This window comes from Anticarsia gemmatalis, chromosome 2 (genome assembly GCF_050436995.1).
Source record: "Anticarsia gemmatalis isolate Benzon Research Colony breed Stoneville strain chromosome 2, ilAntGemm2 primary, whole genome shotgun sequence".
Lineage (NCBI taxonomy): Eukaryota > Metazoa > Arthropoda > Insecta > Lepidoptera > Erebidae > Anticarsia > Anticarsia gemmatalis.
The window spans coordinates 9473203-9493466 of NC_134746.1; the positions used below are offsets into that span (position 1 = coordinate 9473203).

The following is a 20264-nucleotide window of genomic DNA, read 5'->3' on the forward strand; positions in this document are numbered from 1 at the left end:
CAGAACTATAAATTAAGAGTATTAGTATAAATGTAGAAGCAAAACTAAGTTGTAGTGACCGGAAGAGGGTCGTGACGTTTAAATAAACTAGTCTGGTTTATTTGACTTGAGTTTGCCTTTAACCCTTTAATTACACTTTAGATTAGTCCGCAGACAATTTTGTAGGCGTAATAATGTAGCAGTTGTATTAAATTGGTTTTCTGTGAAATCGAATAAGGGATTCCCGTATTTTGACTTGTATAGAGTTAATTGCGTGATACTCTATCCCTATCAGCTATCGAAAATCGGCAAGCTTTCGAGAAATTTTGTTTAAGAACCTGATCAGCGCCTCCAGTGGGTGCTGTAGGAACTATTTTTGCATTACATTTTCAATGATGAACTCTAGATAGTCAATAGTATCGACGATAGAGAACTGATTGTAACAAAGTGAAAAATTGTCTTAAAATTAAAAACGTCTGCGTAATTCGCAATTACAATAATTCACTTTTCTGTAATTGTATACGAATTGTTGTTACATAATATTATCTTCAACTATTTAGTTAGGTACATTGTTTTCCTCAATTATTTTGTTTAGATTTGTTATGCATTGTCTTCTGTTTGAGTGAAAATTACGTAATAATCATAAAAAGATCGTGATTGCTTATCGCTAATTATACGAAGGTAATAAATTATTATTACGTTGGTATATCATGATTTCCAAAGGCAGGTAACCTAGCGCGATTCTCTATAGTTTATTGAGTAACGAGAGTTTGATATTAAAAAAAATATTACTTCCTACAGCTCCCACTAGATCGCGCTGATCAGATTCTCATACAAAACTTCTCGATAGTTAGTCGATTATCGATACTCAATAGTAGTAGAGTATCGCGCACACCTTTTTGAAGACCATCAGGCTTGCGTTACTTAGGAGAAATTTCGCATGGAGAGAAGATGCTAGTATTCTAGTAAACCTACACGTGTGTTTTATGATCCAAATTATAATGACAAAACAAACTAACTGCTACAATGTATTATGTTTGACATAAGCTTTATGACTCGTCATAATAACATGATAACAGATATTTGATATAGGTTTAACTTTTTAGGAATTTCCAGATGCAAGACGTACCTAGTTGATAAATATAAAAATAAAATGTGTACGGCGACCATATTTAAGTGACCATTAATAAATTAAAGGGCAAAGTGTAACACATTGTCAATTTTGAGTCATTTAAACAACTGCGTAAATGAATCATTTCAGGGAATTACGCAGCCTCAGAAACTACCTACAAACAAAATGACGAATTTACTTTTCCTTCGTGGTTTACTAACTATGACGTATGTATTTACGTAGATCTACTTGAAAACAAGCAATCCGTTCTCTTGGTTACCCCTTTACTTTGTACCATGGTTACTTTAGTAGTATTTTTTTGAAACGCCTTAAGGAAAGATAGTTTGAGAATGATAGTTAGATAGACAGCAGACCTACATGCTGACGTTCATTCAATTCGTTATATAACCTCGTTCCATCGAATATGCTACATTTTTTTTTCGATTGATGCATTTTTTATAATAAATTTTTGTATACAGAGTTGTTCTCAGAATGAAAAAGGCTTAAGCGATTTGGTATCAATTGTTTCAGATAGAATAGTATCAACAAACTGATAAAAATATGTCCTTTTTAGTTACATTGAACTGAGTAACACAAATACTTAGGAATTGAAAGAAAAAAAGTTTTCTGTACTTAACAATCTTGACCTTATTTTCATAAAATTGTTGTGCCTTTTTAATAAATAAAAGTGTTAACAAATATTGTTTAGATATTTTTTTTTACATTCAATAAAATTATCTGTCGTCATTGAAAACTATCGACCTACTTTTTGTAGTTGCGTAATCTGTTATATACATGTTATAAAACAGGTATAATTTACTTATTAAGCGTGATGATTTAATAAAGACATGAAAAATTGTTGCAATATTCTTTGAAAAAATTAAATTAGTTTGAAGCTTGAACCTTCCAAATATACCTACACAACGTAGACACAGTAAAAGGAATATAAAAAAACCGTACATACTAAAGAAAGTAAAATTCATAATGCAGAAAATTTCGTGCACCGTAAAAATCAAGACGGTACACCGTACTACGCATACGGTCGCCAGTAAGGCAGTAACGAACCGACGGACAAAATTTATGAGCCCTGAAACCGTCCGACGTAAACCAACACTTTTGGTGACACTATTTACGCAAATTGCTCTTTTTTCAGAATTACTCGTTCAACGCGGAAGGATAAATGATTCGAAGTAAAACTGTGGACCAGTCGAGTGCGTAATGTTATGTACCCATATTGCACACTTCAGTGATTCCACTAGCGTTGTATTCTTTGTCTCAAAACATTCGCGATATTTATTTAGAACAAAGATTAGATAGGGTCTCGTAAAACATGTGTGTTGTGATGTAACTTGATAAATACGTTCGAGTTTACAGTTTATCGTGGCCATTGTTGATGTTTAGGAGCTGTCGTTCTATTTGCTACAAATAGACTCGATAACGTTAGTTGCGAAGTGATATAAGTGTAACACCTTGTAGTTAGTTACTTATAGTCATGAAATGTGCTATGTTCAGAGTGAAAGTGTTGTGTGTAAAAATATTGAAAGTAATACGAAGCCGCGTCTGTGTTTCGAAGTTTAAAGAACAAGAAAAGGTAAATATTTGATCAAAGTGATATCAATTTTGACATAATATTATTTATACGTGTTTAGGGTTTCATTCAGTATTTTGAACAGAGGTTATATCTTTTAATTTTTACAGTTATAAAAGTGATTTTACTTTGTTTGCATCCGTCCGTTCATGCAGTCACGGAGAAATAAAATCCTGCATTTTGTAGAAAACTGCGTTGCATTTGTACAACTATTCCAAAATCTCGGTAAATAGCATGTAAGTAGAGTATTGTAGAGTCATATTAAACCAAACATGAATTTAGGTGGCAAAGTATTTTTAAAGTAAAGGTTTTTTTGCTAACACTAAAAAGATACTGTAGGATCTATGATTCCTACAATTGAGATAGATAATGAAGCTGACTCGGCATATTTTTAAATTCAATAGATTTAATGGACCATTAAACCAATTTGGTCTGAATTATAGTAGTTTTTATTGAAAATACCTGTGTTAAAAAAGAAACGAGACTGTATAAAACCAGTTACTTCCTGCTAAACTTTTTTTTTACTTTATAGGTCAAAGTATAATAACATAGGTATTTTTATTCCGCTTATACTGAATCCAGAACAGTGGGACAATCACTTCTGGTTTTGTCAACGAGTAGTTATTATTATTTGTACGTCTTACTTGTATGTCGGGACTATAGAGTCCCGGAAGGCATGCGTAGGGCCGAACTCAACACGTGGAAGCCCTTTTTAAACATCTTCAATCCTTCAAAAATCCATGGTTATATAATATATACAGTGTGTAACTCCATTTACTCTATAAAATGCATCCAAGGACGATGATCGTAGAATGTGAAACTATGACAAATATAACGGGAACTACTAGGAATATTTGAAAGGGGTGGATATTAACTGAGAAACTGGGGGTTTATGTGGACTTTGGCCCCTACCGATAAGATTTTTTTGAAGCCCCTACGTTCTCCGTGTTTCGGAAGGCACGTTAAATTGTGGGTCCCGGCTGTCATTTACGAAGATCTTTGACAGTCGTTAACAGTAGTCAGAAGCTTGAAAGTCTGACAACCAGTCTTACCGAAAAGGTATCGTGTTATAACCCAGGTATTGGGTTGTGGAGGTCAGATAGGCAGTCGCTCCATGTAAAACAATGGTATCCAGCTGCACCCGGTGAGACTGGAAGCCGACTCCAACAAAGTTTGGAACAAAGGCTAAGCCAATATATATCGCCTATCGGCTAGCTATCGACAAATTTTGTACAGGAAACTAAAGCATTAAAGTAAAAAAACAAAACACTAAATGTCAAAATCTTGCTCACTATTGAAAATCGTATTGTAGTTAGCAAGAAATTCCTTCTCCAATTTAACAATAAATTTTGATTCCTTTATTTCCAGAAGCAGCAGAGTAAAGAGCAAGGTACCGAGTCCAAGATGTCAATGATACTAGACGCTATCGACCTGGAGAGAGAGTACTCTCCGAGCAGGTGGTCCCTGAGGTTCCCCACTCCGACAGAGGTCCTACACAATCATGTGCAGCATGTCACTGCAGGTATGTTTTTATAACAAACTAGCTGACCCGCCCAACTTCGCTTGCGTCACCGAAGAGAGAATGGGTCACAATTTTCCCCGTTTTTGTAACTTTTTCGTTGCCACTCTGCTCCTAACGGCCATAGCGTGATGTTTTATAGCCTATAACCTTCCTCGATAAATCGAATATCTAAAACTGAAAGAATTTTTCAATTCGGACCAGTAGTTTCTGAGATTAGCGCGTTAAAACTAACAAACAAACATCGACCGCGTTAAAGATATGCCCTGGCAAAAAGTATCTTATGTATTAAAGTTAGGTTATATCTTTAAAAAAAAATTGTTTTTTTTCATCTCTTATTAGACATCACACCTTTAAAGACACTTAGAAACCGCGATAAGACTATAGTTGTAATTTTACAATTTCTATGCCATGACGGATACATAAAAAACGGTATAAAATTAGATATTCATGACAAGTGTTTATTTTCTTCAATAACAATGATGTTATCGGAAGTTTATATGTACTGATACCAGTATTCTATTCTATATATTAGAATACGGAAATTGCGACTACGGTGAGTGTAACCCGCGCTGAAACTTCAGGTCAAAGCAAAATGCGTGTTCGCGGTAATTCCCGTATTCTTTTATATAATAACATATATCAAGAAAGTTTAAAAGTTATGGTTAGTGTAGATGTATTCGATGTGGTGACATGTATTAATGTATTTTAAGGCATTAACCAGTTGTATACAACTGCATGCCGGCTAATAAATAAGTAAATATATAAATATTTTGATTGCAGCCAGCGATGAAGCGACCAACAACATTCCACACAAGCTAGAGATTGAATACGGATCAACTCCTGGACAGAAACTTGACATACTCGGAACAGATTTACCAGACGGTAAGTACAAACAGCGTCAAAAATATGTGTACACTGTCACATTTTCAATCGTACTTTTTTGTATGAAAATATCAATTGAATTACTGCTTTTAGCCCAACAAACAATACGTAGTGGTTGTTAAATATTACTTTGAAGCTAATTAATATACGGCAGTCATTTAACTATTTTCAATGATAAAAATGCTTTTGCAAATGGGACAGTGTAAATATATTATCTATTTTACTATTTAAGTTAAATAAGTAATTTCCCTGGAAAGAATAATGGTTCTTTATAAGGTACGTTTCCGTTACCCGCAGTCCTTGCCCACGACTCTGTTTCTTTTCTTAATATAGTGATTTGCCGCTGGAACTTAATATCCAAAGTCAAATAGGGTATTTGACTACCAGTAAAATCAGCTGGTTTTTATAAAAATATCGAAAACACAGTTTAGAGAAATAATGTGTACTATACTATTGATTTTCCAAAACATCAGTCTTATCTTAAAGAAAGTCCTTGAAGACCAATGAAGAGTTAAGATGAATAGTACCTACCTGACCAGTGTGGTGGATTAAGCACCCCATATGAGTACTTTGAACAGACCTAAAGGCAGTGACCCGCAGTGAAACGGAAATGGGTTAAATATTATATTATTAGCAACTCTCGAAGGTCTTATTCACTTCAATGGGATAAACAATATTATTAAGTTGTGTCTACACTAGGGGATCCAAGCACGTGCGTAGCACGGGCAGAGCACAACTTTCTTTGAGAAGTGCGCTCTTTTGATGCTCGTAAGTCAGTCCACGCTACACGAATTTGTGGTCCACTCGCGCTGGGTTCTTGTAGCGTAGATCCACCTTTATGTTTAGTACGAGTATATATATATACTATACCATCTTTGGAAATCCTGTGCTTAATCCTTAGCATTCACATGAAAAAGAAAATATAAATTACTAGGTCCATATGTACGGTTGGAACTATTCTATAGCTATGTGTACGTATACTTGAGGTATTAAGGGTCTGTTTTGTTCACGCTGACCACCCTTTCAGTAGACGTGATGGCCCTCGCACAGCTATGAATAGCTCGCTAACCGAGAAAAACTATTCAAATAGGTAGAGCAATCTCTAAGCCTATATTCTTTGATAAATAGTGAAAAACAAGTATATTCATAAACCTCTAAATCTATACTAATATAATAAAGCTGAAGAGTTTGTTTGTTTGTTTGTTTGAACGCGCTAATCTCAGGAACTACGGGTCCGATTTGAAAAATTCTTTCAGTGTTAGATAGCCCATTTATCGAGGAAGGCTATAGGTTATATAACATCATGCCACGGTCATAAGGAGCGGAGTAGCAACGAAAAATGTTACAAAAACGGGGAAAATTTTGACCCATTCTCTTAGGTGACGCAAGCGAAGTTGCGCGGGTCAGCTAGTCGTTTATAAAAGCTACTATATGGCATAATTGCTTATCTGTACCCATATTAAACTATTGATACAATAGTACGATTCTCTACCGTCGTTACTATCGAGTATCGAGAGTTTGACATTTGAAGTGTACTACAAAAATAGTTGCAACAGCACCCGCTAGAGGCGCTGATAAATTTATCATATAAATCGTCTCGATAGTTAGCTAGTTGTTGATAGTGGTAGAGAACCGCGCTACTGAATATATGAGGTCGTAGTCTTTCTAAAAATAACTGTAGTACATTTATATGCTGTGGATTTAGGATAATCTTGTCCTTAGCATACATAGGTACTTATGAAAAGTGGATGTGGAGTGGAGTGAAGTGTTATGTGAATGAAATAATTATATCCTGGCGAGGCCGGTGCCTTGGTAGCCATTATATTCACATAACATTACTCATTTCGAACGAGACGTCAAAATGTAATAAGCAGCAAAAACACTCATTATAGACCTCTGTTTGTTTTGTAAAATAATTAACCTGATCATTAAGGTTAAAGCCCGAATATGGCCCATTCAATTCTCAATATAAATTGTTTTAATTACAAATAAACACCATTCGGTCGAATGAAATATTAAAACGGCAAACACCGAACTATAAATTGAAAATTTTGGGTATAATGTCGTACGATATTGAAATGGAATTTGTACTTTCCAATAAATATTTGAATTTGTGCACGGAAATAAATTTTGTACGTGGGAAATGCCGTAGAGGCAAACACGTCTGTAAAATAGATAAAGCATGCTGCAGTTTATCTATGATCCAAGAATGTTTCTGCTACGGTATATTATATTAGCTTTCTGCCCGCGACTTTGCCCGCGTAGCATTTTACATCCTTCGGTTTTGTCTTAGCAACATATAAGTATGAGCAAAATCTATCTACAAAACTACATAACAAATCAGAAAAAAGATATTTATATTTTATCACACAAATAATTGTTCCGTGTGGGAATCGGCCCCACAGTCACTCGATGCAATGGTAGCGGAGTGGCGACCTCAACCAAAGCTAGAAAGTTAAAAAAGCTATTCAAATTAAATAAAGGAAACACCGCGAAAAAGATGCCATGCAGACAAGACAGATGAGCAGAAAGTATTGGAGTGTATAATTTCAATATGTTATGCAATATCATGTATCGGGCTCATTAAACTAACTCGTTCAAGTCACAAGGACGACTGGCTTTAAAGAAACACCGCATTCCGTGTGGAATTTTTACGGATTTCGTCGTGGTAAATAATAAACTTAACCAAGTCTCGTCTGATCAAATCACAACGCAAGCTCTCTTATTTATAGAAATTGTTGTACAGATTAAAACTTGACTGCATAGTTATTCGGTACCTCGATTCTCTACCACTATGGACTACTGACAACCGGCTAGCTAGCGACATTTTGACATTTAGAATGTACTGCCAAAAAAGTTTCTTCTGATCAGATTTTCATACAAAATTTCTCATCGATAGTAGTAAAGAATCGCGCTACGGCTCCAGAACTTTACCCAACAAATATTCTATACATAATTATAGGTATCTATATACAATCTATCCGAAAAAGCGAACGTTGTACCTAGATTTGCTGCATTAAAATTATATATTCCTCATTTCACAATAATAACTTATTTATTGTTTTTGAAGTTACTTGTCTGTATTATAACATAAGTATATTAAACTTATATTATTTCCTACTTATCGAATGATTTGATTTGAAGTTTTCCACTTGAAACTTGAACATTCAGCTGTAGTATTCCTAATGATGAATGAAAGGACATCGTGTTTTGCATCGCGCCAAGTTCAGACCAACAATTCGCCTAACTTTCTCGCTAGGCTTCTGAATCTATTACATGGACTACATCAGATTCTGAATCAATAATAGCCAAGCCACTTTGATCAAAATATTACAAATAAGATTTGTAAACTTTGTAAATACGCATACAGTATAGTGACTAAAAAGTCCGACATTATCTAAGGGAAATTTTTATAATCCTGAGATTAATTGAGATAAACAGTAACAGATTCCTACCGATAACTCCTTTAATATAAAAAAAAACCTTTAAGTAATAGATAGAAGATGCACTTTACAACTTGCAATCCTAAAAATATACATTACATTTATTTTTTGAAGGGCAAAACGAACGCAGTCTTACGAGTTTGCGGGCATAGACCGTTCAGTATATAACTTCTTCAGACAAAGATCTTGATCCCGTATTACACAGTAACATTTTGCGACACGTTATAAAATGTCCCGATAGGTGCAACACACGCCGTGGTATACGATCTCTCATAAAAATAAACAATTACAGAACGAAACTACCCATGTATTCCTTGGAATTGAGTACCCGCGTCAAATGGATCTCAATCATCCCAAATAAATTGAGATAAAAAGACATTGCATTGTGGGTATGTGGGTGTGGATGAAGACCCGGTAATATTTATGAGCTATTTTTAGGTAATACACCTCATGACTTTCGTATTCCTATTTACATAATAATAAAAATATGGCGTACGGCTCATATTATCAAAATAAATATGTATAATCAGTATCACAAACTACAAATCAATAAGGAAGTAAGTTTTCTCTTATATCAATTCTTTAGAAGATAATCTATGGATGTGTTGTAGAAATTCAATGAAATAGGTACCACTTTTATATATGTATATCAATATATTATATGTTAAGTTGAAAGAGTCATTTTAAACCGTGTCTTCAATACCATTCTTTTATTTTGCCTATTAGATAGTGTAATCCTTTCTAAAAACGCGAGAATCACAAATTAAACTTCAATTTGTCCACCATTCTCGATCAAATTGGTTGAGTATTGGTCTAACACTTGACAGTTGGATTAACTTGGTTCATGACGCAACGCGCTCAGCTGATAAGTCACCACATACAGACCACGGATGTTGTTTGACCTCCACTCTTCACACCAACAAAAGAAGTTTGAACTGGTTTCCACCAGTTTCTGATGATTAAAATAGCACTGCATTAGCATTAAGTATCAATTAATATTTTCCACCAGTAAACATTGTACGATAAATATATTACTGTGGAAATAATAACTGTTACATCAACATTTATTAGTATTTTTTATAATTTTATTGTAATAACGCACCTAGCCGTATGTGAGGGAAAAGGCATACTTAAAGCTAAATGGTAAACTTAACATTTATTGTTAAATTATGTAAAGCGACTTTTCGAATGTTTTGTAAACACTGTAAGTTGAAGGATATATGAACGAAGGGAACACAGTAGCAGACACTCGACACAGTGTCTGTCTGTGAAAGCCCCATTATGTCTTATATCATCCATCGCTATAAGAGCTCGTAATCCATTTTATCTGTAAAAAAGCGGCGCGGGAAACAACGTCACGTCTATTTTCTGCTTAAATATCTAAAAACACTTTTATTTTCACTTTATAGATGCGCCGGTGCTGGTCTACATTCACGGTGGATACTGGCAAGAGTTATCTCGTGAAATTTCCCGGTATCCAGCACATCCTCTCTACAAAGCAAGAGTAAAGACCATCGTCCTGGGCTACGACCTCTGTCCTTCGGCGACCCTTGCAGAAATCGTGAGCCAAATAAGAAGTGCCGCAAGATTCGTGTTTGAATACGCCGAAAAAATGGGCTCCAAGTAAGATAACCCTTTGAGATAATGGATGTAATGACCCGAAAATAAACTCGACAGATACTAAGTAGCTGGTTCCCTCAGTGCGAATAAGAATAAGAGTATTGAACAAAATATGTCTTATCGCTATCTTACGAAACTTCGGAGAATTTATCATGAACAATGGAGATCATTACTGTCTTGAATTACACAGATAAAATTTAAAGAGTTTTTAACATCATTATAATTTCCGAATATTGTGATAGGTGTACGCCTAGCGCTTCTATAGTTTTCAAGATACTAACTATTTGAATCAGCTATTGCTAGTCTCATCAGGATGATCTCATCTGCTCGTAAAAATTACGACCTGCCTCACGATAATTCTAAAAATAAGGCGCATTCATGAACATGCCAGTTTCACCTATTATTATCGCATCTTGATGATCTATCTTACTAGTACTACTTACTACTTACTTATTAAAATTATACAAATGTCGAGTTTTATTTATATGTCAAGGAAAAAATACTTAAGTAAATGGAAGCATTCCCGTCATTGTGCTATTTTAAAATGTTATGAATCATTGTAAATCAAATTATTATTTAATGTATTTATTCATTTATTTTTGATCATTTTCAGAGGAGTATACTTTGCCGGTCATTCAGCTGGAGCACATCTCGTGGCCAAACTGCTCGGAAGCGCCGACTTCTTTGAAAACACGCCCGGAGTCCACCGTCTGCAAGGAGCATTCCTGGTCTCCGGGGTCTATGACCTTCGGGAGATCGTCCACACATCAGTCAACGATGCCGTGCAGCTGCCAAACGAATGGGCTGTACCTCTTTCACCACAGTTCGACGACTACACACATTTACAAGGGAGAAGAGTGAGGTTATACATTTTGGCGGGACAACACGATAGTCCAACATTCAAGAAACAATCCAGAGAGTTCTATGAAATCCTTCACAACACATGTCTTATGCAGAACATGTACTTAGAGATCAAAGACGGACTGGATCACTTTGACATTGTAGAGTGCTTCTCAAACGATGACAACTACTTGAAGAACTTGTTGGTGCATGATATTAGGAAGCATTTGTCGTGAATTATTCATCTTAAGTCGTAGTTACGCTAGATTTAGGTGTAGTATTATAATGAAATGCATTTTACATTAGTATATGGAATCTAAAATTGTACCTAAGTATAGGTATCTTATGAGTTACGTACTGATTGAAATTCTTGTGATTGAGTTTGAGATTGAATATCTCAACTTATATGTTTTGGCATCTATGTATATAACTGATTGATTTGTATAGTAAGAAAAATGATTTTCTAAATTTTGGTTGTATATTTACAAAGTATTTTGTAAACAGATTTTTTTACAATATTTAATGGTACTATTATTGTCTTGTCATGCTAGTTATCCATGCAATGAGCTCAATTTGTTAGAAAACGATATGTTGTAGAATATTTACAACGATTTAAGTACCTAGATTACCAAAGTTCAGTAAAAGTAGGTGATTCGTTACTTTAGATTTAGATTACCTACACTTATAAAAAAGCTGTACCTAATAATTATTTTAATACCATTGTGTATGCTATAAAAATGTTACAATCACAAACGCATAAGAACAACATAAATATGCGCATACTAATTTTATCTTTGCCGGTTTCTACTATATCTTTGGTAGAGTTTCGTTAGTCACAAAAAAATCAGTATCGCTCTCAAAATTGCCACTTTACCTATTGAAAGATAAAATTTGCTCGAACAACTTATTAGCGCCTTTAGCGGGGTCTGTAGGAACTATTTTGGTAATACAATGTCATGTATCGAAATTTTGACATTTCAAAAGTACTACATAAATTGATTCTTACAATGCCCGCTAGAGGCGCTGATCAGAGTTTCATACAATATTTCGATAGCAAGCTGATTGTGAAGAGAATTGCGCTCCATATCATCTGTAGATGGTAAAAAATGCCTTAAACCACGTGGTTGATTTATTTAAATTACCGTGTCGATAAATATTAAGCTATATTATTTTATAACTAGTCGTTATAATAATATGATCCGTTATATTTAGTGCGAACGTGAATAAGCATTTGTTAAAACTTCTTATAAACCTACGATTATATTAATCATAGTTTTAGTTTCAAATTTCACTGCAATTATTTTAAATAGCTTTAAGACTTAAGATATTATGTGTTCATTTACGTGAAAATGTAAGAATTTCTAATTATATATTTTTATACATATTTATTGGAATGTTTTATTTAATTATAGATCGAGTTAACATTTTGCATAGACTTATTAGGTGCTTTATTTCTGCCCTGATTTGGTTATCATTGCATTTATAAGTAAGTGTGAACCTCTATAATAACGAATTTGAAATGTGTGTCTGTGTATTTTCATACGTGGGATACGTATTACGTACGGCAAGGGTCTCCTCCCATAGCAAGGATGATGAATCCACTACGCTGTTTGTTCACCATTGGAACAAGTGATGATTATTTTTAATACACATAGACTTCACAATTTAACATAACTTAGTCCAAAATTTGTTTAATCTTTAGTTTGTAATATCATCTTTATTGAATTAATTAGTTTAACTTTACTCGTTTTTATACAGACTTATGCGTAGTTTATTATTTTCTTTAACAGTTCACGAAAATGTTTGTGGAATTTAATTTTGATACAAACTTTTGCCGAATAAGTTATTCATTAAATAGTATTGGAACAAAGAGGTTTTATATGAGTGCTTCTGCTGCCAAGATTAAATGCTTAGGCTTCGTGGCTATCGGGTACACATACTGGAAATTTGTAAGTAATTAAGAAAACTTTACAACTTGCCATAATTCGATTATTTTCTAAATCATGTATTAGTTGGTGCATTATGTATCAGCTGAAGCGTACTGGCCCAATAAATTTGATTGTTAGGACTACTAAAAAACTTATTTATTTACAATAACTTTCCGAAGCAGTGATAGCCGAGTGATATAAGTTGGCACCTCCCACGCAGGTGCTCGACGGTTCTAACCCGAGGCAACACACCCATGACTTTTTCCCCTTTCTCGACCGACACTAAAAACAATTATAACTTTCTATGCACCAAAACAATATTTGTACCTACATCTATACTAATATTATCTATACTAATATTATAAAGCTGAAGAGTTGGTTTGTTTGAACGCGCTAATCTCAGGAACTACTGGTCCGATTTGAAAAAACCTTTCAGTGTTAGATAGTACATTTATCGAGGAAGGTTATAGGCTATATATCATCACGCTACGACCAAAAGGAGCAGAGTACCAGTAATTAATGTTACAAAAACGGGGAAAAATGTCACCCATTCTCTCTTACTAGACGCAAGCGAAGTTGCGCGGGTCACCTAGTAAAAGTAATAAAAATAGACTATGAGGAACACTAAGTATCACACAGCTACCAGTTAATAGACAAGATACGTCTTGCTTTAAAAGCTCCATTTGACATTAAATGGTCACACTTCAGGCTCTGCTCACGTTCTAATTCAGCCATATTACTAACACTTTCATGACGTAATGGATATTACTGCCAAAACCCACAGTCTAATAATTGAATGAACGATGAAAATGCTCTAAAGGGAAGGGTTCACTGTTCTCTCTCTACGTTGATCTCGCGAGGGTAATTTAGCGTGGGCCTTCACGAAAATCAAATCGTAAATGTCATCAAAGAACGTGAAATATGCAACATTTTATTTTTAAATTTATTTCAGCATTAAAAACTGCAATAAATGCATTCATATTTTGAATTGCAAGGGCAAAAATTTAAATTATTCTTTATTTTCTTCTTTTTTTAGTCTTTCCTATGGCTAAGGATAAAACTGCAATTTTACATAAATATATTTGATATATAAAATATCAGTTGCGAGTTACAAAGTTCTTACAGTTCGTTAAATATGTTTTATGTTTCCTACGCACTTATTTACGTTACGTGTCGTCGGAAATTACACTAAGCCTAATTCGAGGGTCGCCTCGCCCTCCTTGACGCCCAAATTAATTCCTCTAAACCGTCTGTTTTCTTTGATCTTAGAGTTTAATCGAAACGAACCGAACATGCCATAGTTCAGTCTGCTACAGCCTTAGTTATTAACCTTTTAATGGGCAAAAACAACGTTTGCCCTTACTTGCCAACTAAACAGTAATTCCTAACTAGTATATTGGTGAAACAAGGAGTCCAATTCGGTTTGTTGTTATTGCTAATCTTTGTTTGTTTGTTACTTTCAAACTCTCAGGCTCGTTCCAAATTGGAAAACGCGTAAGTTTTTGTTAGGAACAATCTCCTAGTTCTTATAGTTGCTTGTGATTGTACCTACCTGCAATGTTTAAAGCATTTTTTTCTCTTAAATATGTTGTTATTAATAATGTTTTCTTATACCCGCAGAATTATCTGCGTGCATTATTTTACTAAATATCCTTCCTACAAATCCGACAAGCAAGACACTAACGTTCTAATGTCCAGCAAGACCGATAGAAGCTCTGAGGACAGTGATGCTTACAATACTGATGGGTAGGATTGATGTCACGCCAGAGTACCCTCTTGCTGTATATCAGAGTAATAGTCATCACGAACAAAACTTCACATTCAACATGTTCTACGAAGTAATGACTTCGACATCACATTGCAAAAGATATTATATGAATTTGAATTGAAACCCTCGACCACTTGCGTGGGAGGCGCAACTTAAACCACTCGACGGCTCTGATTGAATTAAGTATAAAAAAAATTGTCATAACTTCGCCTACAATATTATTGGTATATTCCCGGTGTCCACCCCCTGCTTGTCCACCCCGGGTGGACAGAGACACAAATCTTTTAAAAAGTTCTCGGTGTCCACCCCTGGGGGACAGTGAGAATTCATTTTAAATTAGTCCCGCTGGCCACCCCGGGTGGACATCTTTTACTTTTGCAATCTACACAAATAATTTTCACAATAGGTATTAATCAAAGTCACAGAAAAATCTTTACATCCTCATCCTTTCTAGAAATAAATCAATATTGAAGTCCCCATTGACAAGTCCCATTCGCATGTCGTGAATAAAATGATCACTTAAAATATATTTTTTTACGTTTATTGTTATAACTTATACCTTGGTTTAATAAGTGCCGCAACTTAGGGTCAATCAACATTATATGGGAAAACACACAATCGATAGTGTACCTACTTCTATTTACCCTAGAGATGTTGATAATATGGTTAAACTATGTACCTACTTAATTAATTTTGTTATAATTATTTACACCCAATTCCAGCAAGCGTGGACATTGAGAATGTTTATTTAAGCAGTGGCTTTGTCCACCGGCGGTGAACATCGAGAGTAGTAATATGAAACTCGTGTCTTTGTCCACCCGGGGTGGCCAGCGGGAATAATTTAAAATGAATTCTCACTGTCCCCCAGGGGTGGACACCGAGAACTTTTTAAAAGATTTGTGTCTCTGTCCACCCGGGGTGGACAAGCAGGGGGTGGACAACGGGAATATACCATATTATTGATGCCAAATACCGGTCTCAATACCCGCCACTAAATAGGGGATTATTCATTAGACGTAATTCATAGGTCATCTTTCATTGTTCTTAAATATTCAGGCGTTACAAAAGAAAGTACTTGCGTGTAAATGGGAGGCTTGTTCTTTGTTGTTTTGTGACAAAAAGTAGGGAATTCTGACCATGATCCCACAAAGGCACTGGAGACCATTTTATGTTGGTCATGATAATATTCCGGGAAACATTTTGCGGTCGGTAAAAACAACATTTGCCGCCAAACGGGAATTCGTCTAATCTTCACAGCTCAATAATGTTTAGGTGCCGTTTTCTTTTATAGTTGGTTGCTATTTAATCCTTCTTTATCTGTATGTTGCGTAATAACTTATTAGGCCTATAGATTTTAGTTACCTGTAAGATCTTGCGGTGAATGACTTTTAGTTGAAACTTATCACTGTATTTTGAAGCTTAAGTAGAATTTAATAGGATAGTAATTGACTACCAGTCAAATCAGTTACTAAAAACACATTTTAATATACATAGAAATACGACATAGTGACGTCACACTTTCATATTTTCGTTGGTATCAAATAACTGTCTAATAAAATGTTTTGGGTCTTATTATTTACAAAAAAAATCATAGTATTTCGGATAAACCTTTTACAAGTATAATTTAATAATTTTTCGTTAACCCGTCAACTACCCAATTGCATATTTTATTTCTATAGGTAAAAAAAAATATAAGGTATCAAATACAACTTACAGATTAAACAGACTTCAGTACATTCATCTGAAAGGTAAACTTTATCTCAAAGACTGGTCCATTAACCTAAGTTGGTTCACCGCTGGAACATTGGCGTTTCAATTAAAATCCCTCTGAGGTAAATTTAGAGGCAGGTTCTACAAAAAAATACAAATATTTACAACATTATCGTCGCTTGTTTGCAGAGCTTAAAAATAAATTACTTATTTCGTGACAAATGATCTCGCGGTAAATGGGATTTTCTTTAAAAATACTCTTTTTAAATAATCTGACGGTTTGTAAGGTAAACCGCTTCGTAAGGAGACAGGCTTATAACTCACTGTCTTGGTTACTGTAAAATTTGTTTATATTTATACAATAACATTTATGGATTTATTAGGTATGGAGTATTCTTTTTGATTTGTTAGCTACAAAACGAACTCGTAAGTCAGATAAGAAATAAATGTAAAAAAAATGAATAGGTTTATTATTACTTTGTAGCGTTCACAGAAATCCTAGATCTTAAAAAAATTATAATAATTTTTTTATAGTCTTTTGTTGTCTGATGCTTTTTTAAAGCACTTTACTGGTAAGTACAGGTTTATCCAATCACTACTTCTGACATTTATATGTATTTCTATTTTTACATTGTATATGAACGGACATCATACGTAGTTGGAAGGTAAATAAATTAAAAGGTTCTTATAGGGCTCCAATGTAAAGTCCGCCAGACGTCTCTTGACCAAACGGCCCTATATTGTGCCCTTAACCCATTTCATTATAAGAGGAGACCCGTACGACGGACATGTCATGGCAACAATCGGCTGATCGAGTATAAAAATAAAATCGGGATTATAATTATTAAAATATTATACCTACCACTTTCCTCCTACTAATATAATAAGTATATGCAAAAGGTTGTGAAGATAGAAAGTATGTACATTTGTTACACTTTCACGAAGAAACACTACTACATGGATTTGGATGATATTTAGTACACTGATAGTTTATAACCTGTATTTACACGTAGATTACTTTACCGCGAGATTTTTTTTCACGCGGTCGAAGTCGCCGGCAGAAGCTAGTTTCCCCTGAAACTATAGTTGAGAGTACAAAAGATAGTCAAATCCGAATAAATAATACACTGACACGTTTCTGTGAAACGCGAGAAACAAGATATTATAAAGCTATGTAACCAAGTTACTGACACAGAAAGTAATCTCATAGTGAACTCGGGTCAATCCTATGCCATCAAAAACATTCTATAAAAACCTCAAGTCTCGCCGTAAAAAGTTGTGAGATCTATATAATACCAAGTCGATTAATCTATTTAGTCTCTACTTAAAGGACCTTCTGTCTTAAGTTATTACGTATGTTATTATCAAGCCAATTTTAAAAAAATACCTTTAAAACAAATAGACCGACCTGGCCATCGCATGATTTGATTATTAGTATGTATCACACTACACAGCACGACGAGAAGTTAATGCTCCTGAAATGTTAATGGCGAATTTGTGTTTTCTTGCGATGACCAAGTCGATCTATTTGTTTTAAAGGTATTTTATTAAAATTGGCATGATAATAACATACGTAATAACTTAAGACAGAAGGTCCTTTAAGTAGAGACTAAATAGATTAATCGACTTGGTATTATATTGATCTCACAACTTTTTACGGCGAGACTTGAGGTTTTTATAGAATGTTTTTGATGGCATCTCACTTCTTTTTGTAGAGCGAACATGAATCCAATTTGTATGGAAAGACGTTTTTTTTTCATAATTCAACATATTTTCCTATGGGAATGTTGTTCAGTTTCATGGGCTAAACACCCTTACCCACCCTATACCCCCTTCCGTTATGCCTCATATAGTAGGTAACTATTTACACCTATTTGTTTTATTTTCTACAGTAATAATAATTCATTAACTGCAAATGTAACCTGGTAATCTTATACATCTATATGGGATTACAAAGTTATTGTTGCAGTTGGTGTATTTAGAAAACTGGACCGAAATTAGAAAATATTAAATTTTTCCCATGATTAAGACACTAAACCCTATTTGTATTCTAAATTTTAAGCTTCTAAGTCTGCTAGAAGTACCTTAGACTTTTGATGATCGGTGAGTCAGTGAGTCAGTGAATCAGTGAATCAGTGAGTGACAAAATTCAAAATTTTAACAAGTTGTCATTCTTAAACTACTGGTTCAAATTTGCTGAAATTTTAAATATACCGTGTTTATACAATGACTGATTAGTTGCTGAAAATCCAGGCTTCTTGTTTTATCCACAACGAAATTATAGGGGTGTCAAAAATAGCCCGAATTGCTTCGAGAAAAGGATGTTACGGCCGTGCCGCTTTTTTTTGCTCGACTTGCGGGGGCACTTCCGTGCCCCCAGATAAGCCATTTTGTCAACATAGAAAAAACGTATGTCTATCAAATCGTCCTCCCTTTTACTCGTAAAAGCACACGAAGGTATGATTGACATATATTTTCCAGTAAGAGAAATATATTTAACTGCCTCCGTGGCGCAGTAGTTTACGTAGCTACGCCGCTATCATGGCGTCGGGAGGTGGTGGGTGCGATTCCCGCACGGAATAATTATTTGAAAGGTCCACAAATAATTGTTTCGGGTCTGGTGTGTGTCTTTGTGTCCGTTGCTTGTATGTTTGTAACAGTCCCTGTGACACAAGAGCAAGTTTTAGTGCGGGACCTGTCTTTTTTGAAGAAAAAAGAAAGATATATTCGTGATCCGCATGAAAAAATGATTATTCTAAAGTCTAAACGTTAGTCGTTTCTTGTTAAGTGCACTCGTTATAATTTCCCGCGAGACTAAAACTTGCTCCAGGCATTATTCAGTTCTTTTAGTATGAAGATTAACTTTTAACACTGTGTTATATGTGAATGAAATATATTCAAAATAAATGGAGTGATAAAAATAGGCTTTTGTTGACATAGTCTAGTTGAGTTACTGAAAAGATATAAGGTCAGAGTGGCATATTCCGTCTATCGGGTGTAACCGTCTATTTGAAATAATACCTACTCGTTATAATAGAATTGCCTACTTTCACCCCTAAAGGGCTCAGATATGTGATAAATGTTTGTATGACATGTATGTAGGTCTTTTACAAATAAATAAGTAAGTGTTTTAAGAAAATCATCTCATATATTAAATGATGATGAAATTATTTAAGCAAGTCCTTTCGTTTTTTGATGCTTGAAACATGAAATAATCTGTTCAAGTCTCCGATTGATAATAATAAATAATTACAAGTTGTTCTGAAGTACCTATTACCTAAGGCTTTAAAAAATTTGGAACATTTGCAAGGAGATAGTTAAAGACCCGGGACGAAACATAGATTGCTGTTTCCAAAAAATACTGCTAGATTTCCCTAAATTACACGCCGTGATAGCGCACGGGTCTACTAGTTTATAAATAAAATGGTTATATACTCATTTTGTATGATAGAAAGGAAGTCGTAGATGTTCAAATGGAAACGTTTTCATCACAAAATAAACATTACACAGGTAAGTTTAGTAGAAGCGTAAAAAGGTTTTTTCCGAGAACATCAAGTGCGTATTTTAGCCAAAATAGTTTCGAATTCAAATTAATTTATTTCATGACCCTTTTTTTAAGTTTCAAATCTGCGTTACAATTTTTATCTACCACCGTTTCGGAAAAATTGTTGCTCGTGAGAAAAAACAGCCAACATCATGTAACCATGTTATATTAATGACTAGCTATATAGCCTATAACCTTCCTCGATAAATGGACTATCTAACACTGAAAGAATTTTTCAAATCGGACCAGTAGTTCCTGAGATTAGCGCGTTCAAACAAACAAACAAACAAACAAACTCTTCAGCTTTATAATATTATATAGTATAGACG

At 34.5% G+C, this 20264-nt stretch overlaps 1 protein-coding gene across 2 annotated transcripts in view; it reads left to right on the forward strand.

The window, feature by feature from the left end:
* Nucleotides 1–12369, forward strand: part of KFase (kynurenine formamidase) — a 28949-nt gene extending 16580 nt beyond the window's left edge. Inside the window, exons 1-5 of one of the 2 annotated variants that reach the window (XM_076130850.1) lie at nucleotides 2320–2681; nucleotides 4047–4200; nucleotides 4981–5082; nucleotides 9935–10148; nucleotides 10759–12369. In XM_076130850.1, coding sequence (XP_075986965.1) covers nucleotides 2583–2681; nucleotides 4047–4200; nucleotides 4981–5082; nucleotides 9935–10148; nucleotides 10759–11221 — 1032 coding nt within the window. In that variant the 5' untranslated portion in view covers nucleotides 2320–2582 and the 3' untranslated portion in view covers nucleotides 11222–12369. Of the gene's footprint in view, nucleotides 1–2319; nucleotides 2682–4046; nucleotides 4201–4980; nucleotides 5083–9934; nucleotides 10149–10758 lie in introns of those variants that run through there. The other variant, XM_076130859.1, reaches the window with a different exon arrangement.
* The last annotated feature ends 7895 nt before the right edge of the window (nucleotides 12370–20264 follow it).